The 19,018-nt window shown below is 36.0% G+C and overlaps 5 protein-coding genes and 2 pseudogenes across 10 annotated transcripts; 5 read left to right on the forward strand and 2 right to left on the reverse strand.

Moving 5' to 3' along the window:
• The first annotated feature begins 586 nt into the window (after positions 1-586).
• On the forward strand, positions 587-2,226 carry LOC18027974 (tropinone reductase homolog At2g29260, chloroplastic). Of its 2 annotated transcripts, none has more exons than XM_006409907.2 (5): positions 587-838; positions 924-1,131; positions 1,237-1,453; positions 1,589-1,695; positions 1,782-2,226. In XM_006409907.2, exons 1-5 carry the CDS (start codon positions 597-599, stop codon positions 1,968-1,970), a joined length of 963 nt encoding a protein of 320 aa, XP_006409970.1. In that variant the 5' UTR covers positions 587-596; the 3' UTR covers positions 1,971-2,226. The 2 variants fall into 2 exon arrangements, with proteins under 2 accessions (XP_006409970.1, XP_024016676.1); XM_024160908.1 differs by having other exon boundaries at positions 1,589-1,667; positions 1,782-1,928.
• Positions 2,171-2,862, reverse strand: LOC112081539. Its single transcript, XM_024148299.1, is given in 3 exon segments — positions 2,171-2,249; positions 2,421-2,482; positions 2,800-2,862. Coding segments are annotated over 3 exon segments (204 nt in total).
• Positions 2,863-3,445: 583 nt separating this feature from the next.
• Positions 3,446-4,922, forward strand: LOC18027975 (tropinone reductase homolog At2g29290). 2 transcript variants are annotated; one of them, XM_006409908.2, is made up of 6 exons: positions 3,446-3,483; positions 3,599-3,694; positions 3,877-4,084; positions 4,181-4,397; positions 4,489-4,595; positions 4,694-4,922. In XM_006409908.2, exons 2-6 carry the CDS (start codon positions 3,630-3,632, stop codon positions 4,883-4,885), a joined length of 789 nt encoding a protein of 262 aa, XP_006409971.1. In that variant the 5' UTR covers positions 3,446-3,483; positions 3,599-3,629; the 3' UTR covers positions 4,886-4,922. The 2 variants fall into 2 exon arrangements, with proteins under 2 accessions (XP_006409971.1, XP_024003660.1); XM_024147892.1 differs by lacking the exon at positions 3,446-3,483 and having other exon boundaries at positions 3,630-3,694; positions 3,844-4,084.
• Positions 4,923-5,278: 356 nt separating this feature from the next.
• Positions 5,279-13,959, forward strand: LOC18027976 (annotated as a pseudogene).
• Positions 6,761-8,553, forward strand: LOC18027977 (NADH dehydrogenase [ubiquinone] iron-sulfur protein 8-B, mitochondrial). Of its 4 annotated transcripts, none has more exons than XM_024160966.1 (6): positions 6,761-7,119; positions 7,356-7,433; positions 7,534-7,589; positions 7,687-7,787; positions 7,892-8,005; positions 8,317-8,553. In XM_024160966.1, the coding sequence occupies exons 2-5, from the start codon at positions 7,420-7,422 to the stop codon at positions 7,985-7,987; spliced, it is 267 nt and encodes an 88-aa protein (XP_024016734.1). In that variant the 5' UTR covers positions 6,761-7,119; positions 7,356-7,419; the 3' UTR covers positions 7,988-8,005; positions 8,317-8,553. The 4 variants fall into 4 exon arrangements, with proteins under 4 accessions (XP_024016734.1, XP_024016733.1, XP_024016731.1 ...); XM_024160965.1 differs by lacking the exon at positions 8,317-8,553 and adding an exon at positions 8,136-8,289; XM_024160963.1 differs by lacking the exon at positions 8,317-8,553 and having other exon boundaries at positions 6,761-7,155; positions 7,892-8,288.
• On the reverse strand, positions 10,967-12,659 carry LOC18027978 (annotated as a pseudogene).
• A 351-nt stretch (positions 13,960-14,310) lies between the features above and the next one.
• LOC18027979 (26S proteasome regulatory subunit RPN13) lies at positions 14,311-18,811 on the forward strand. The gene is made up of 14 exons (XM_024160961.1): positions 14,311-14,425; positions 14,552-14,600; positions 14,999-15,091; positions 15,230-15,289; positions 15,471-15,509; positions 15,591-15,665; positions 15,786-15,852; positions 17,005-17,065; positions 17,471-17,592; positions 17,678-17,701; positions 17,853-17,947; positions 18,233-18,310; positions 18,385-18,439; positions 18,530-18,811. Exons 3-14 carry the CDS (start codon positions 15,005-15,007, stop codon positions 18,601-18,603), a joined length of 837 nt encoding a protein of 278 aa, XP_024016729.1. The 5' UTR covers positions 14,311-14,425; positions 14,552-14,600; positions 14,999-15,004; the 3' UTR covers positions 18,604-18,811.
• The last annotated feature ends 207 nt before the right edge of the window (positions 18,812-19,018 follow it).

Below are 19,018 nucleotides of genomic sequence, written 5' to 3' on the forward strand. Positions count from 1 at the left end.
CGTATTTGCTTACCTTTTCTAATTTTCTTTGACTTTTTCAATACAACTATTTGTCGTAAAATGACAAACAAGCATCATTTACATTAAATATTAGAGGAATATTTTAAAGTACTGATTTTCATGGAAGAGTATGAATATTGTCAATATGAAAAAATATACAAGAGTATTTCTCATAAGCAGAAACTATGATTTTCCAGTTTACAAAAATGATCTTGCAGTTCATTGCTCACATCTGGTTATAATGGTTTTTAGCTGCTCAATGATTGTATCCTCTAAATTATTCCATTATTTCCATTCTTCTCTTCCCTCTATGTTTTTCTCCTTTTCATCTGATTATATTTATATATATATATAAAAAGAGATAGACCACTTTTCCGGTCCTTGTAATGAGATTTTGTTTGATTTTTTTTTTAAAATAAATTTTTGACATTTTAAATTTTTGCAGAATTGCCTAATTATATGAAAACTCCCATTTTTCATTTTTATACAATTCTGCCGTTAGCAATGTTGTCACTTTAACAATTCTGCAGATTCAAATAAAAGTCAACACTTTTGAAAGCTCTAAACATAAACTTCAGCTCTCAGTTTCTGCATCAATGGGGCTCAACATTGCTTATCACTTGTACACAAATCCGCCTCAACCCCTTCACTGTATTGCTTCTTCTTCCCTGAAACCTCACTTATACATCTCTTCCAAACGCATACCGCTACAACCACAATCCTCATCATCCTCCTTCCTCGTCCGTTGCGCATCGCGGATCTCCATCGCCACAACACCCAACAGATGGTCTCTCCATGGAATGTCTGCTCTTGTCACCGGCGGTACTCGCGGGATCGGGTTTGTGTCTCTTCAATTCCAACGACTCTGTGCCCCTATCAAACGCCGATTCTCAGACCAATGTGTTGTCTTACTGTGATTACAGGCGTGCGATTGTTGAGGAACTTGCCGGTCTCGGAGCAGAGGTTCACACGTGCGCTCGGAATGAGACCGAGCTCGAGAATTGTTTAGGAGATTGGAACCGTTCCGGTTTCCGAGTTGCTGGTTCGGTCTGCGATGTCTCTGATCGAGCTCAGCGAGAGGCTTTGATGGAGAATGTATCGTCTTTCTTCGACGGGAAGCTCCATATCCTTGTAAGTGTTTAATGTCACTGCTTCGTAGAAAGTGCACATAAAGTGTTCGTTTTTATGTCTGTGTGAACAATTCTTAAAAAAAAGAAGTTACTTTCTTGCTTACAGGTAAACAATGTCGGGACGAATATCAGGAAACCAATGGTAGAGTTTACTGCTGGAGAATTTTCGACTCTCATGTCGACGAATTTCGAATCGGTTTTCCATTTATGCCAACTTGCTTATCCGATGCTTAGAGCATCTGAGGCTGCAAGTGTTGTGTCCATCTCTTCTGTTTCTGGTTTTGTCTCGCTCAAGAATATGTCGGTCCAATCTGCAACTAAAGGTGTTGATTTAGTTAGTATAGAAACAGAGAAAGATCTCCTCTTATGCTACATTATAGTTATTGATGTTTAGATGCTATAAAGAGCAATTGGCCGATAAGACGTATGGTTCTTTCTCGTTACACTTTGTGTTTTAGGAGCAATCAATCAACTTACGAGAAGTTTAGCTTGCGAGTGGGCCAAGGACAATATAAGAATCAATGCTGTTGCGCCGTGGTATATCAAAACATCTATGGTGGAGCAAGTAATTTTCTATGTTCTTAAAATGATAAAGACTAAGATAACTTGTTTACACAGGCTTGTTTGATGATTCACATCTTTTGGTTTCAGGTCCTTAGCAACAAAGAGTACCTAGACGAAGTCTACTCAATAACTCCTCTCGGTCGGCTTGGCGAACCGAGAGAGGTGTCTTCTGCAGTGGCCTTTTTATGCCTACCTGCATCATCATATATCACAGGGCAGATTATTTGTGTTGATGGAGGAATGTCAATAAACGGTTTCTTCCCACGACATGATTAGGCTACTCTATCACTAGTTTCCTTGAGATTCTTTCTTTGCTCTTTAGTGTATCTTCTTTTTCTCCCGTGAAAAAGAAATTGTTATATGAGACTTAATACCTTTCTGTCTTCTACTTTCATGAGAAATTAAGATTTATTACTGAATCTACTGTTAATGTAAAGGATAATTCAGCATCGGATAAGTTTCCCATCCATGAGCCTTCACTGGTTCGTTCTCTGTGTCATCCTTTCTCGGTTTTGACTTTCTTAGTGTCTTGAATCTGAATTCATTCACAACAAGGGCTTAGAAAAAGGGAAGTTGCAGAGACACATGAGAAATCTTCAATGAATCACCGCCCTTGTATATGATGATACAAGGGCGGTTGTATATGATGATACAATGGTTCGTTCTCTGTGTCATAATTTCTCGGTTTTGACTTTCTTAGTGTCTTGAATCTGAATTCATTCACAACAATGGCTTAGAAAGAGGGAAGTTGCAGAGACAACATGAGAAATCTTCAGTGGATCACCACCCTTGTATATGATGAAGCCTACGGGATCGGGTCAGTCTTCTTCTTCCCTGTGTATTTATTACTGCATATAGCCCTGTTTTTGGTTATTGCCAGAAGTTACGAGACCAATATATATTTGTTAAATGTCGATGAGGAGTAAATATCTGAATCTATTCTCTTCTGGTCAGAATAAGCGGTTAATTTAATTTTGTCTGAAATGTTGTATTGGTTTATATTTTGATTAGAATCCCATCTTCTAGTCATAAATATACAGTGTAAGACGGAAGGTTGTCTTGTTGGTTAAGACTTGGGCTTGGCTGCCACTTCGGATTAACTCACTTTCGAGTTGGCCAGTGAGGGCTGTGGGTTTATAAAAGCTTTCCAGCTCAATGTTTGACGCATTCTGAAATCTCCAGGCTTTTGTTAGTTTTGTGGGAGAGTTGGATTCTCTTTTAATGGACAATATCATCAGATTGCGTACGAAATGTTTAGGAATGCCATATTGGAGGAACTAGGTAGTTTTTGGGAAATATACACTCGTGTGGTAAATCTGAAGCTCTGCTTTGTGTATGAAAAAAAAGGTGGCTTTTAAGTCACTGAATCAGTCCGTGACTTGACCTGAGAGTGAAAACTGATGGAGATTGTATCCACTCAATTTCCTGGCACACATCATTTTTGCATGTAACAGTAAGTAAGATTCACTGCATCAGTTTGGTGCCTACTTTATGCAAACCGTTGCTTAAATGTAAAACACGTTTATCCCTTTCCCAGTATAGAAACAGTGCTGGCATACATATGATATATCGTCATGTTTTGTTTTTTCTTTGTCTGGTAAGTGGTTAGTTTCATTTAAAGTCGAATATAGTAGTTGAGGTCTTTACTGTGAACAAAAGTAGTTGAGGGTGTCTTGGAGCGCATGATCCTTGAAGACATGTCGATAGTACAGTTCTATGAAATATAAGAGAAACTCTGAGCTCAAATCCAGACCTCATAATTTATTGGAAATACAGAACAGAAGAAGAGGTCCGGCTTTGTTTCTACTTTCTTGTTGTCCTGAACCATTTTCAACTTTTTGTTTCGTAGAGCTATTGGCTAACCATCAATTGCTTACTGTTTAACTTTTGGTTAATCATCTCAGTGTGTTTCAGGCTGCAGTGTCATAAGCAATAATGGATAATAGGTGGAGTCTTAAAGGAATGACCGCTCTTGTCACCGGTGGAAGCAAAGGAATTGGGTCAGTCCTAACTTTCCTCACGTACTATTCCAATAATGAATCTGAGTTCTCATATTCAAATACAGATTAAGATGGTTACTCATTGTATCTCAATGTTAAACTTGCACACACCCGAAGAAATAGGACCACTCTTGTTATGTTTAAACCAGAATGTATTTATGTTTTTTGTGTCTTATGAATAGGGAAGCTGTGGTGGAGGAACTATCTATGTTGGGAGCAAGAGTCCACACATGTTCCAGAGATGAAACTCAGCTTCAAGAACGTTTACGTGAATGGCAAACAAAAGGGTTTCAGGTCACCACTTTCGTCTGCGACGTTTCTTCTCGTGCCCAACGAGAGAAACTCATGGAAACCGTTTCCTCTGCCTTCCAAGGAAAACTCAACATCCTCGTAAGTGTATACATTAGCTCCTTCTCCTCAAGCCTGGATCAAAAGAGCAAATCATGTTTTGATTATGTAATTGGTTTGTGTTTATGTATAAAATAGGTAAACAATGCGGGAACGTGTATAGTAAAACCGACCACAAAGTATACAGCAGAAGACTTCTCGTTTCTGATGGCTACGAATCTCGAGTCAGCTTTTCATCTCTCACAGCTTGCACATCCTTTGTTGAAAGCTTCGGGTTTTGGGAGCATCGTGTTCATGTCCTCCGCTGCTGGAGTTGTGCATATGAGTGGCGGATCCATCTATGGAGCAACCAAAGGTAGCATATATAGATATGTACATTCTTAAATCAACATTCTCTTTCATTTTTGATGCTTATGTAAGTGTAACTATATATAAAATCATTCTAGGAGCCATGAATCAGCTGACTAGAAACTTAGCTTGCGAATGGGCGAGCGACAACATAAGGGCTAACTCTGTTTGTCCTTGGATCATCACAACTCCTTTAACTAAGAATGTAAGGCCAACATAAAAAAAAGTTCCTTTTTACTACTATGAAGAATAGGTATATGTTATTACTTCTCAATTTAAATTTCTATGTCAAAATCCTTCTAGTATCTCAAAGATGAAGTGTTAAAAGAAGAAGCGGAGCGTAGGACATCAGTGGGACGTGTTGGAGAAGCAAAGGAAGTCTCATCGCTTGTGGCGTTTCTCTGTCTACCTGCAGCTTCTTACATTACAGGTCAAACCATTTGCGTTGATGGAGGTGCCACTGTCAACGGCATCTCCTTCAGGCCTCTGGCTTGAAACACATACATTGTTTCCAACTACTATAGTTTCCTAGCTAAAGATCTTGTGACCAAACTTTGGATGTTGCTGAAAGCTAAAAGGAAAACTTTGGAGAAGTTGATGAAATTTCTATTGCTTTTTAATCAAAACGTAAATGTTTTCGCATAATCTGGAGAATAGACTTGAATGAAAGTTGGATGTTACTGCCAGAATCAGTATTGGTGTCAAAAGGTAGGTCCCTACTTTAACTTGCGTGTCATTCAAACTCTGTGGATGTCACTCTCAGAAGCTGCATGCCCAATATTTATCACACTTTGTTGGTTTCTTATGGATGTTTAATGTCTCCTTTACATAAAGAGAGGTTGTAATTAGTGTTATGTGATTTACCTTCATCCAATATAATCTGTGAGATCTCTTGTTAATGATAAGTCAAAAGAAAATGATGGATAGCAACAGATGGAGTCTTCAAGGTACGACTGCTCTTGTGACCGGTGGGGCTAGTGGAATCGGGTTCGTCTTTCTTATTCTCTCTATACCACATTTTTATAACCATTTCTCTGCCATTGTTCAATATCTTGAATACTCGAAATTTTCAAAGAATTTGTGTTTTTGGAAGGTTTAGGCAAGCCATAGTAGAGGAGCTAGCCGGTTTTGGAGCTAGAATCCATGTATGCGACATATCTGAAACACTGCTCAATCAAAGCTTAAGTCAGTGTGAAAAGAAAGGGTTTGGAGTGAGTGGTTCAATCTGTGATGTAACCTCTCGTCCCCAGAGAGAAACATTGATGCAAAACGTCTCCTCTTTGTTTTATGGCAAGCTCAACATTCTCGTAAGTATAATTGATCTTCAAAAAATCGATCGAGTTCAAATTTTAAAGACTCATTTTCTTCAACATAGGTAAACAACGTTGGCGGGATCCGCTCAAAGCCAACATTAGAGTATGATGCTAAAGATTTCTCAGTTCCATATCTCAACAAACTTGGAATCTGCTTATCATCTTAGCCAGGTTTCACATCCTCTCCTAAAAGTTTCAGGATTTGGGAACATCGTCTTTATTTCCTCTATTGCAGGGGTTATATCAGCAACCTCTGGATACATCTATAGTGCAACTAAAGGTACACATATACAGGCACAACATTACTAGGAGTAACACCATTTAAGACTTGTATATATTTGTGATTTGAATGACTCCAAGCATGTGTTTAATTTGTGTGTAAATAATAAATACAGGAGCTTTGAATCAGCTAGCTAGAAATTTGGCGTGCGAGTGGGCTAGAGATGGGATAAGGGCCAACGCGGTTGCGCCTAATGTTATCAAGACTCCTCCGTCTCAACCTATAATAAAAAAGAAAGAGGTTTTTGCTAAAAATAATCTAAAATTTGATTTTGAATACAAAATTAGATCCCTAATATAATGTTTAGAAAAAATAAAAAGGGTAGTGAAAAGACAATATACTCCTGTATGACCAAATAAAAAAACGGATGTCCTAATTACAGTTTAAACTTTGACGAAATCTACTTTAAAGTAATAAAAGTCTACTAGTAAACTTTTAACATAGCTCATGAAATCTACTGTATAATTAAATCATAAAATTTAATTTTAAAAATTATAAAAATAATATTAGTTTCAAATTTATAATCATAAATTAGATATTAGTAATACTAATGTATATAAATTATTTTTTATATTCATAAGTTTAAATTTATAGTTTCAAATTAAAAAGAACAAAATATTTGATTTAGGATTTACATTTACTTGTAGACTTCAATATGAAAGTCTGCTAAACCGAATAAATTATCTTTACTAGAAATTAAACCGAAAATAATTTTCCTAACCAAAAATTAAACCAAAAAATATTAGTCATTAGTTAGTGGAAAAAAAAACTGCATCACTCGCCTCTCTCGCCGGCCTCTTCGCCTCTCTCGCCTCTCTTCTCATTTTTTCTCTACCCTAAGCATAAGGCTGACCAGGAGATCCCTCACCTTCTCTCTGCTGAGCTCAAGCTCGCCGGTGCTACCATGTTGTTTGCGACATCTCAGGGGCGATTTCATTGCCGCAGCTGGTTCCCTCCTCGTTGCCGGATTTCTCGTTGGTCGCCGGCACTAATTGACATGCGTGACAGGTTAGAATCGGAAGTGGGGATGATTAATCTTCCGGATGAGAGTGAACTGGAGTTCGGATTAGGGCAGTGGCGGTGAACGGCTCAGTCTCGGCGGTGGCGCGTGGAGGAGCTTCTCCTCCTCGTTCAAGGTTCGTCTTTTGATCAATCTTGCGTTGGATCACAAGGTGAAATTTTGTTGTCTTCCTTTAAGTCACTTCGAATTTTAAGATTTAGGGATTTAGTTTAATCTCTGCAAAAACGAGTCCTTTAACTGAGAGAGCGTTATGATAGTTAACTTTTAATTTCTCTTTAGCTTCTTTTGGTGGGTATGCTATCGCTATGGTATTCTTCTTGTATATAACGTCTGCCTTGTCTTCGTTGATAGGTTTTTTCAGGGCAAGCTTTACAGGGATCTCATCTCTGTGGCCTACAGTCTCGTGCTATATCCTATGGATCCAAAAAAGGTATGCATATTTTCTTGCTGTTGTTTTGGTTTTCTTGGTTAATTGAGGTTATGACTTCTCAGGCATATATGTGACTAATGGTTTGCCTCTGTAACAAACAGATGATGAAGAAGCTGAGCAACTAGCTAAGGAGATCTCCAAGGACTGGAGTACTGGTAAGCTTTATGATCCAGACACTTTTCTAAACTTTGTATTCTCTTTGTTTTCCTTCTCTAAGTATGAGCGGTTCCTGACGTTTTTTTACTTTTACAGTCTTTGAACGGAGCATCAACACCCTATTTCTCACTGAAATGGTCCGGGGTTTGTCGCTGACCCTCAAGTACTTCTTTGAGTTTGCAAGCGAGACTCAGGAGGTAAACATTAGATCGAGACATATCCTTTGTCCATGATCCTGAAGTTCAGATTTGTATTATTCCATAAATGGCATTCTGATTCTTTTATGTTTTTCTATCTGCAGGAACTTCTGTATGACAAAGAGAAGCTTCTTGAGAATGGAGATCGGTGGGAGACAGAGATTGCAGAGAGTCTGAGGTCGGAGAGCCTCTACCGCTGAGTATTTTATATCGGGAAGGTCCGTTGCCTAATAATTTATTCAAATGTTTTCGTTTGAGTAAAGATGCTTCAGCTTTTACACCATTACTATATTGCTTGTAAGTTCATATTGATGGTAAAACCGGTTTTGGTTTTGTTTCCGGTTTGAGATGGACCATACCAAAAATTTGGAATCTGAAGTATGATTCAATGAAGTTGTTACTCCTAGTGTACAAACTAAAAAAAAAATTCCTAATATGAATAAGAGCCGGTCACAAAACGAAAACAGAGAACTACAAAGGGTAAAACTACAAAAAAAAAAACTCCAATTTTTTGGTCTCTGGAAGACAGAGAGAAGCTTTTTGAAAAAGGAGATCAGTTGGAGACAGAGATTGCAGAGAATTTGAAGTCCTTGAGCCTTTTTTTGCTGAAGATGATGATCCGTTAGGCCTTTTCTCACAGTTCTTTATGAAAACGTTTTCATTACTTCTGTTGCAAGTAATGATGAGAGATCAATTTAATTTTGTATGTAATATCAACTTGTGTGATTTAATTTTGTATGTACTATAAATGTTAACTTGTAAACAAGAATACAAAAACATTACACAAAATACAAGTTCTTTTCCTTCTCCTATTTTCAATTAAACTATTCTATATCAGAAAACACAAAAAATCATATTAGCAAACATATTTGTAAACCAAATTATGGCAAACACATAGAACACAAATTTTTCTAGCAATTAGACTTCGTGTGCAAACTTCATCCGTAGATTGCTGGAGAAGTCTACTTTTACAAGCTAACTAGCTTATAAATAAAAAAAATTGATTTCACACTAATTATCGACTTAAATCAAATGAAAATCATTGAGTAGTTCAACCACTTGCTAACACGCATATCCAAACCTAAAAATTTTTAAAAACATTATAAATATTTTTGAAAAGCGTTTTTAAAATAAATACAAATAGTAGACTTCCTAATTAGACTTCCTTAGTAGACTTTAGGAGAAGTCTACTGAAGTCTACTTTGATGAGCTAAGTAGCTTAAAAATCGAAATTTTTGATTCAACAATAAATATCGAATAAAATGAAATGAAATTCACTGGGTAGTTCAATCACTTACTAAGAAGCAATTCTAATCCAAAAAATTTAAAAAATACTTTATAAATTTGCCTAAAACGCGTTTTAAAAAAAAATGCAATAAGTAGACTTCTAAAGCAGACTTCAAACGTAGACTGGAGGAGAAGTCTACTTTTTCATAGTGAAGTTTACTAAAGAAGTCTACTAAAAAACAGGTTTTTTTTACAATTGACCAATCCGTTGACTTTTCCTTCAGTAGACTTCAGAAGTAGACTTCCGGCCAAAAACGTTATTTTAGCATTTGACCAAGCCATTGACTAACAAAGTAGAATTCTATTGTAGACTTCATGTAAGAGTAGACTTCTCTGACAGTCTACTTTTGAAGTCTACTTTTTCAATAGAAGTCTACGAAAAAAATAGGTTATTTTTGCAATTGACAATCTTTAGTAGACTTCACTGTGAAGTCTACTTAAAAAAAAGATTCCTTCTAAGTTTGACCGAAAAATATAAGTAGACTTCCCAAAGAAGTCTACAATTTTTAGACTTCTTTTTGAAGTCTACTGCAGCTTTCCGGAGTTTTCTGAATTTTTTATTTTTTAAAAAACTTTAGTCAAACACTAAAATGACCTATACGTTTTTGGTCAAACTACAGAAGTAACTTAAAAGTAACTTAAAAGTAGACTTCTTGTGCAGACGTAAACAGTAGACTTTAGAAAGAAGTCTACATTAAAAAGTCAAAATACGGTCAATTACAAAAATAACCTCTTTTCTTTCGTAGACTTCTTAAGCCTTCAAATGAAGTCTACTATGCTTTTTTTTTGTTTTCAAAGGATATCGAGTAGACTTCTCGTGAGGTTTAATGAAGTCTACTTTTAAAAATTCAATTGCAAAAATAACCTTATGTTGACTAGTAGACTTCAGTATACTTCACGAGAAGTCTACTTTCGCGATATGAAAACTTAAATATGGAGAAATTGAAGTGCGACGATTACCTTTAACAAAATTGAGCTCGGCTACAGTTCTTTTAAGCACCCAGAACTCAGGATTTCACCAAAAATAAGCAACCCAGATGTCAAGTAACCAGAAATCACCGAAAATGCATGACTTTTGGCATTGTAACTTAGCCCAGATGTTTTGGAGAAGAAATTATGAAAGAATGGGGAAGGTTATGAGTGAATGAGCTCAGATATTTACTTATTACAGCTTTAAAATTGGTAGAGAAGCATTTATTCCATTTTCATGGTGGTTGAAGAAATTGAAGAAGATGGCATTCTCGTAATTAAAAGGTATTTAGAAGGTCCAAGGAGACTTTAGCCAAATTAAAGAAAAATCGAAATAATAGATGTATAATGGCATTTTCGTTAATAGTTTAAGTGGGAAAGATAAATTTGTGAGAAAATGACAAAAGTTGGAGAGAGAAAAAAAAAGATGTTAGTTTGGTGTTTGACTTTGAAATATTGGTTAAATCTGAAACTCTCCAAAAAAAAAAAGTTTTACATTTGAATTTTAACAACTTCGAAGCTATTTAAGTCTTCTAGTCATGATGTTTCTTACAAATCCTTTTCAGTATCTAGATGACGTGGGTTTCAAGGAGAGTTTGCTCAGTAAAATTCCACTTGGTCGTGTTGGAGAACCGAGAGAAGTTGCAACACTTGTGGTTTTCTTGTGTCTACCTGCAGCTTCTTATATTACAGGTCAAACCTTTTGTGTTGATGGAGGTCTCACTTTCATAAAGTTATAGTGTTGTTCATTTTGTCTTTGAATTTATAACTCAAAACACAATAGACACAGAAATGAAAGATGAAGACAATATCCATAAAACAAATTGGTTGCTGTTTCAGTCACCAACTTGCATGTAATGCAAAGATCGAAGAAAGGAACTATACATTATATATATATATAATAGATTAATTCATTAAACTAATTAAACGACAACTAATGTCTTCAAAAAAAAAAAAATAGAGTCAAAAACAGAAAAAAAAGTGGAGGTGCAACAAATCACTTTCTTATTATATCGACAAGCTAGTTTCTTTCTTTCCTTTTTCGCCTCACTTGCTGGACTCGAACAAAACTTGGAACATAACTGAAAATCAATGGGCAACATGATACCTGTGTAGTTTCTACTATAAAAGGGGATTCTGTGTGATATTTTTCAATAACGTATTCCTTCTGCACGCTAGTTGGCTCTTTACTTGCATTACAACACACAACCACTTTCTTCTCCTCGTCCATCACAAAACTTGAGGGAATATAAGTCAAATTTTCGAGATGAATAGGTTGTATATCAATTGTAAAGGATTTGCTCCACACCACAGCTTCAGAATCAATATTATTAGTCACCCACATGTCCATCTTTGATGCACCATAGATCCGATGTAACACTGATAGTTATTCTTCTCTGGCAACTGATAGAGCCATGGCAGCAGTTTTCTCATTCATTGGAAGAACCAGACGTCTAAATCTCTCTCTTGTAAAATCAAAACTTAGTAGGTATTTAGAGAGTTCCGTTTCATCTACAGCAACCCATTAAGTATTTCCCTTCAAAGACACACCCTTTGATGGTTCTATCAAGCAGTCCAAAACAACGACATCAACAAGCACCCTCCATGAATCAGAGTTAAAATCATAAATCTCATACCCAACAAGATTGTCGTTTACGTGGTGATAACTCAAAATTTTGTAGCTATGGCAAGATTTGTTGTTTTCGTAACCTAGAGAATACCTAGACCATCTGTTGTAATCCCTTATGGGTTGGATCCATCTCGTTTCTCCTAAACACTGATTCCAAACCACGAGTTTAACAAGGCTGGTGGTGCATAACAACAAACCACCGCAATTGTTGGATATGGGCTGAGCACACAGCCCACTTTTGATAATTTAGCCTTGGCCCAATAATCCTTCCTTAAGGCTTAAGCGATGTCGAAGGCCCATCTTGGAAGCTAAAACGAGGTCGTTTTTACATCGACATTTTATGATCCTTCTCATCAACTCGCCATCGCGATATTTCATAAGGCGGTCACGTAGATAGACCTGACCGACCATTAAGCTACCCTGTCCCGATTTAACCTGTAGTATAAATAGTCTTGTAAATTCATTTATTACCGGATCAGATTTTGACCGTAGAGCAATTAATAACAAAGATTTCATAACCCTCTAAGTGTTTACTCGACGTCTACTTCGCATAGATTGTGCGAATTACCTCGCCTATATCTTCTTTATCGAGCTGAAACTCATCAAACAAGGATCTCCGAGCTCTACCTCTCATATTACCGTTTTACCCCCCTCGTGCGTATACATACGTTACTACAACAATGAAAAACTTCAACTACTTTTTCTAAATTAGAAAGAGAATTCTCTAGGCCAAATGGAACCTTAAACTCTATAGACGATAGATCAGCGACGTTGAGACTGTCGCTTATCGAGAAAGTTATTAATTCCATCAACATCACTAATAGAACCAAGGACTGCTTTGGAGCTTTACGAAAGTTCTTTTCAGTGAATCTTCTGTCTTTGAATAAAGACTTCCATTGTCTGCAAATAGATCGTAATCGTTTCAGAGATGTGGCTGGAACCCTAGATAGTATTTCTTCTACCAACTCGTGTGGAAGATGGGGCATTATCATTGGTGATCTTGCAAGGAAGAAAAAAACGACTTGGGAGGAGGGCTCCGTAAGCAGAAAGTTAGGGAATTGGTTTTGAACCAATCTTGCATGTCTTTTATATACAAGAAGCGATTTATCCTTACCTTTTCCTATGTGGATTTTTTTTGTTAATTAATCTTACTTTTTCTTTTCTAATCAACTTTTAAAAAGGAAATGAAGCATATGTGATAATGGTATATGTCTTAATTGGTCCAAAAAATAGAAAAAAGAATATCAGAATAATTTAATCATCCCAGATTTTCAAATATAACCCACAGCCATATAAGACAATCTCTAATGGTAAGAACTTCTTATGATTTTTACCATTATTTTGATAATAATTTTGAAGATTTCTTAAATAAAAACCTCAATAAAAGTTCTTAATTTTATGATCTTCCAATGATAAAATCCAAATAGCGTTCTTAAAAATAAAGCAAAATGAAAGAGAATATAAATGAAAAAAAAACTAACAAAAAAAATTAAAAATCTTCCACCAACTACGTCACAGATTCTTAGAGATTTTAAAAATTCTTAAATAAAAACTAGTTCTAGCATTAATTATTATTTTTCTTTATTTTTGATCAATTAATTGCTAAGAATCTCTTAAAAAACCCATTGGAGATGCTCTAGTAGTTCAGAGCTTAAAAAGTATTTAATATAAATCATCTATACTACGACCATATGATCTAATGATTCTTATGTAACAAGAAGTTTTGGTTTGCCAAACACTCGTTTCTAATGCTGGAGTTGAAGGTATTGTTATTGTTGCCAAGAAGTTTCTAATGCTGGAGTTGAAGGTATTGTTATTGTTGCCAAGAAGCTCTTGGAGCAAAGATAAAAGGCGAGTCAGCAGGAGCAGACGCGTTTGGCAAACACTCGTTTCTTCTAGCTAATGCTGGAGTTGAAAGTATTGTTTAGTCTCTAGCTTTGAAAATTTATGCAAGAATTCCCTGAGGTGGTAGTATCTCGTTTGACATTGATGATTATAAATACATATATTATACAGTGACGGAGGCACATATATTAAGTTGAGATCATTCGCTCCAATAATTTTTTTAAAATTGGTGTAAATTTATTAAAGTTTAATATTAATGTTCCTATTCATAAAATCACATATATCCCTATTCATTTATTTATGTCTTCAATAACAAAAATTATGGCTCAGCCACTATATATATAGGCTGTTCTATCGTTCTACGTGTCTTCTATAGTTTTTCTAACCTCTTGTGTTGATGGAGGTCTCACTGTCAATGGCTTCTCCTATCAGCCAAATTAAGGCTTCAACTAAAGAAACTCCCACAACATTTCTGTTTAGACTAATAATGACCATCCATAAAGCAAATTGTCAGAAAACTTCAAGGTTTGGCAAATATTGTTTGCCATATATTCCTTTATTTCTCAATGACATCAAGAGGCAAAAAAAAAAAAAAAAATACAAACAACAATTAGTATTTACCGTTGTGCTGAATTATTTGGTGAACCATCTCTACGAATCATTCAAGAAATATCAGTTTTCTACAGCACATGATTATTGTTTGAGAAATTGAAGAAAGAGTCTAATTAGCCTAACTATTATCCTCGAATAATGTAAATAAACGTAATTAAATGCAAAACAAATAAAAAAACTAAAACTTCTCGGTTACATAAGAAAAAAAGTTCTCGAAAGACAAAAGAAAAAAAGAGAAAAAAGTTCTCTCCTCCTCTCCGCCGATTTCGTTGTCCGTCGACCCTTTGTATCTCCGGTGAGTGAAATTCCTCACGCCATTCCTCCTCCTCCTCCGCCTATTGAATCGCTCTTCTTAATTACTTTTCGCTCCTAGGGTTTTAAAATCTCACCAAACTGATTTTGGGAATTTTTTTTTGTGCAGCCGAGCTAAAGTAACCACCGTCGCCGCCGTGGCTAGTGCTATTCCGACGGTAATATTTAATTTCTAATTATCCTTGACCATTCCGTTTTATCTGTGATTGGTGATAATCTTAGCTTAGCTTAACTCTCTACAGTTTATCTCCTATTTCCTTGTAGTTTATCATGGATTGATTTTAAATGTGTAGCTTTTTCTACGTTGATCAATGATAAGCTGACTACAACAGATTCTTTATTGTCTGTTTTTCTCTTTACCTTCTCTTTGGATTTTGCTTAATTGCTTTGTTTGTTTCTCTCGATTCCTGAAGCTTTTTCATTTTTTCTTTCCTGTGTTTATGATGATCATCCATGAAAATCCAAGACTTCATGAAAACTGATAAATCCCTCTTAAAGTTTTTATTGTGCGGATCTTATTTCGTTCTTCTACTGACGTTTGGACTAAATTTGGCAGGAAATCATGATTGAGTTTCGTGCTGGTAAGATGACTTTGCAGGGAACAAGAGTTGTCCCTGACACACGGAAAGGACTTGTCCGCATTGCTAGGGTAATGTCAACACTCTTAGTATCACTTATGAATCTGATTTGTTCCATTAATCGTTGAAGTGTATCAGCTTTTCCAGTGGACATTACTGGTTCTCTGCAAAATTAATCTGATTTGTTTTCTTCTAATCCTCTCTTTTAGGGTGAAGAGGGACTGGTTCATTTCCAGTGGCTTGATCGAAGCCAGAATGCGGTAGAAGATGTATCCTATGCACTTCTCTTATTAAATTTTAGAAATAGATTAAAGGCTCTTCAAGTTTTCTTTGCTAGGCCAGTGGATTAGGTGTCCCGAGACTATTAACTTCCTGAGGTTGATCCATCTAGGGACTTATTAATTGTTGCTCCAATTTTCGAAGTTTTCTCCTTAACGATACCATTTGTAGGATCAAATTGTTTTCCCTGATGAAGCTCTATTCGAAAAGGTATGCCCATTCAATTGAGGTTACTAGGATGTGAAGTTATTAATCTCGGCTTGTGACCATAGCATAATTCTTTCTGTTTAGGTTAATCAATCATCAGACAGGGTGTACATTCTGAAGTTCAACACTGATGACCGCAAGTTCTTCTTTTGGATGCAGGTCACTTGTTAGCTTTCATCTTGTGTATTCTTGTTTTACCTAATCACTTTCATCTTGATGCATTGTTGATCTTTGATCTTATTTGTTTTTGGGAACTTCTTCTTGTAACGTATTTTGCAGGAGCCGAAAGCTGAAGGTGATGCAGAGCTGTGCTCTTCGGTCAATCAATACCTCAATCAACCACTAGGCATGTAACATTCCTACCTTGTTAAAAACATTATAGGATATGATTCTATCCTGGTACCAATGTCTTTTTTTGCTGTTTAACCTTCAAAATTTCGTGGATCAGCGAACTATCTTCCTTATCCTTAACTATAGTTTCCTGCATACTCTCATATCAATTTTTTTTTTTTTGTGTGTGATTTATGTGTCAAACGGATTTGGTACTAAATTCATATAAGGAGCTTCTCATTCCAAAAAATATGATCCACAGTTCCTTTTCATTAGTCACTTAATTTTTTCCATCATTAAGATGACTTAGTGTCAGGGTTTATTTGTTCATCTAGATGTTAAATTATTTTTCAAGAAAACTTAGGTGGTAATAAAAGAAAACAATATACATTATAGCATAATGAAACTACCTCGTAACTATATACTATTAAATCAAGTCAAAGAACCAATTCAACATCAAATCAAATCACGTTAATCAAACCAAGATCAATGAAGTATCAAGTAAATTCATTTTTATGAGAATATTGAACTTTCTTAAAGAGAGGCTTCCTATCTTGCTTTGGGCGATCAGTCACCAGGTTCTGCTTAGAGATATTAATCGATGCCTAGACAACTAAACTGGTTCCCCTGCCTACATAGGGTCTGTAAAACAAAATTGCAACGGATAGGTTGGCTCCTAGGTAGTAGAATGCTGGTTATCTTTTCCATGTTTTCATTTCATAAAATCTAAAAGTTTTTTGCACCATCTAAGGACCTGCAGTTTTTAAATTCCCTGCTCAAATGAATATTGAGTCCTTACTAACAATTAAATTAATGCCACTATCGACTGAATGGTAAGAAGTTTTTGATAAATATGATAAGATCAGATCTGCAATATATGTTCAGTTCCTTGCTTGTTATTGTTGGTTCACGTATCCTGAAAGGATTGAAGTTAGGAGGTAAAAGGTGTTTAGATTTTTTAGCACACTAAGACTTGTCTTAGAACATATGACTTCCACATATTGTACCCTTTTTTATTGATACTGCCTGTAAGAGTCGGCATTAATTCGCATATGAGCTTATAATTATTATATTCATCACCATCTTTATGTTTGTAACACTTGCTCTTGCTAGTGAAAGCAATGAATTGTTAGATGAATCTCAATCTAATAAACTTTCTGTGCACCAGAGTTTCTCGATGAAGAAGGACATGCAGATGCTGTCCTGGCCGAAGATGATGTTTCATCTAGGTAATGATTATGTCGAAGTGCTACTCTGACTTTGGTTTTGCCTCCGTTCCACAAAGGATGTAAACTACCGTACCATTTTATCTCCAGAAATGTGTTGGTTGCTTTTTGGTCAGCTTCAAGAAACAGATCTTGTCTTGCAGTTTTTTTTTTTGTTATCTTGCATCCTACTTGTGACCAGGCTCTGTCTAGACATGGATAACCAGGGGCCAATTAGATGTTGAGATACTTGAAGTTTAAATTTCAGGGTCATGTAAAGACTGGCCTACCAATTATTTATTAATCATGTGAATATATCGGAGGATATACTTGATTAGGAGTTGAATACTACTACTATTAATTTGCTGTAAGTGGTATTAGCTTATTTGAAACACAATGGCTTATTTAAATTTTATTCATCCTTCATAGAGCTGGAAACTTGGTTGTACCAAATGTGTCTACAGAGGTTAGTGACGTGTCATCTTCGTCTCAACCAGTTAAGCTGGCAGACCTGCAAAGAATTCTGAACAACCTCTCTTCTGGCCCTGCAGGTACAGTTCTCTATCTTTTGGTACTCCTGTTAATAAGCTTTTCTAGTTTCTCTCTTATACTCATTCAGGTATGGTATTTTTTTAGGTATTGCGGGAAATGAAGACGAAGGTAAATATATTAAACTTCTTTTTCTGTATGGCTTAGGGATGGCAGTGCCCAACTTGCTCTATGAACAATTGTTTGTTTTCATCTTTTGTTGTCATTTCTCTCTTACTTGGTCCATTAATACATTATCCTCTCATGTTTCCATCTTCTGAAGGCCTAGTATTAGGGGATATCTTGAAGCCGGAGTTGATTATGCCATTGCTTGAGATGTTACCGGTACAAGAAAGATTGTCTTCGCATTTACCTGAGGTATGTACAAATTGTTGCGTGGTGCAAGCAGAGTCATATTCTTGAAATTTATATATGTCGATGAATTGTACATTGTTTGAGACTAGAATGACTTTGACATGATTAACAAGAGAAGTCTCTAACTTGATCCTAGACAAATCCAGAATTCTTCCTATTAACCTGTTAGCTCTCTAGCTTATGTGCAACTAGTGTTGCGGAGCTATTAACACAGCTACGGTCCACTACAAGCCGCCTACGCTATATTACAATGGTCATGCACTAGACTAACTCAAAGACTTATCACAGGGTCACTGTAGGGCAGAAGATATACTGGAGTTGATGCAGAGCCCTCCTTTTCGTCAACAAGTAGATGCATTTACCTATGTAAGCCCCTCAGTGACAATGTTGTTCCCGTTCTTGGCTTGATATTCTGACTCAACTTTAATCGCTCTATCTAGGTTCTTCGCACAGGACAAATAGATTTGACTCAGTTCGGTATTGACCCAAGTAAATGTAAGTCAGACTCATGCAATCGAATTTCAAAGGCATCATCAAGCTTCTGTTTCATTTTTTTATAAAAATAGTTTTTAACTCTTACTGCAGATAAGTTCACAGTTGACTCATTCCTAGAGGCACTTGAGGACTCGGTTTCAAAGGATGCAATGGATGAGAGTTAATCTTTTCATATTCTAATGATTTTGTTCCAACTTGGGTACATCTCAACTAAGAAAATCATTTTCGTTTGATGAATTTGGATTCATGAAGTTTTGTTGAAGTCTGTGTTGGCAATTTATTTTGCCACAAGGAGGGCTCAGGCATTAAATTCAGTTTACTAAGTAAGGATTTAGTATTTGCATTGCATATGAGAGAAAACTATTATGATTTTATTAATACACAACATAAATCAAGAAGACCATATTCTTGGCCTTAATTAATCAAGAAGCTTTTTCTAAATCTTCATTACCAATAATTAACTACGTTTCTGTCACAATATCCACGTGCGATAACCATTCAGCTACCAAATCTATTAAGCCTCTGTTCTTGTTCTCTCAGAGTTTGGTACTAAATGAACCACTAAACCACCAGAGCAAT

Source organism: Eutrema salsugineum, unplaced genomic scaffold (genome assembly GCF_000478725.1).
Source record: "Eutrema salsugineum unplaced genomic scaffold, Eutsalg1_0 scaffold_10, whole genome shotgun sequence".
Taxonomy (NCBI): Eukaryota; Viridiplantae; Streptophyta; class Magnoliopsida; order Brassicales; family Brassicaceae; genus Eutrema; species Eutrema salsugineum.

What these genes read in the sequence shown, in the direction of transcription:
- LOC18027979 (XM_024160961.1), top strand. Translation starts at nt 15,005, where the DNA reads ATGATTGAGTTTCGTGCTGGTAAGATGACTTTGCAGGGAACAAGAGTT. An exon ending in CCTCTCTTCTGGCCCTGCAG is followed by an intron (nt 17,593 to 17,677) that starts GTACAGTTCTCT and finishes GTATTTTTTTAG; the next exon opens with GTATTGCGGGAAATGAAGAC. An exon ending in TGCGGGAAATGAAGACGAAG is followed by an intron (nt 17,702 to 17,852) that starts GTAAATATATTA and finishes CATCTTCTGAAG; the next exon opens with GCCTAGTATTAGGGGATATC.
- LOC18027974 (XM_006409907.2), top strand. Translation starts at nt 597, where the DNA reads ATGGGGCTCAACATTGCTTATCACTTGTACACAAATCCGCCTCAACCC. An exon ending in GGCGGTACTCGCGGGATCGG is followed by an intron (nt 839 to 923) that starts GTTTGTGTCTCT and finishes CTGTGATTACAG; the next exon opens with GCGTGCGATTGTTGAGGAAC. An exon ending in AAACATCTATGGTGGAGCAA is followed by an intron (nt 1,696 to 1,781) that starts GTAATTTTCTAT and finishes TTTTGGTTTCAG; the next exon opens with GTCCTTAGCAACAAAGAGTA.
- LOC18027977 (XM_024160966.1), top strand. An exon ending in CTCCAAGGACTGGAGTACTG is followed by an intron (nt 7,590 to 7,686) that starts GTAAGCTTTATG and finishes TTACTTTTACAG; the next exon opens with TCTTTGAACGGAGCATCAAC. An exon ending in TTGCAAGCGAGACTCAGGAG is followed by an intron (nt 7,788 to 7,891) that starts GTAAACATTAGA and finishes TTCTATCTGCAG; the next exon opens with GAACTTCTGTATGACAAAGA.
- LOC18027975 (XM_024147892.1), top strand. Translation starts at nt 3,630, where the DNA reads ATGGATAATAGGTGGAGTCTTAAAGGAATGACCGCTCTTGTCACCGGT. An exon ending in AAGGAAAACTCAACATCCTC is followed by an intron (nt 4,085 to 4,180) that starts GTAAGTGTATAC and finishes TGTATAAAATAG; the next exon opens with GTAAACAATGCGGGAACGTG. An exon ending in CATCTATGGAGCAACCAAAG is followed by an intron (nt 4,398 to 4,488) that starts GTAGCATATATA and finishes AAATCATTCTAG; the next exon opens with GAGCCATGAATCAGCTGACT.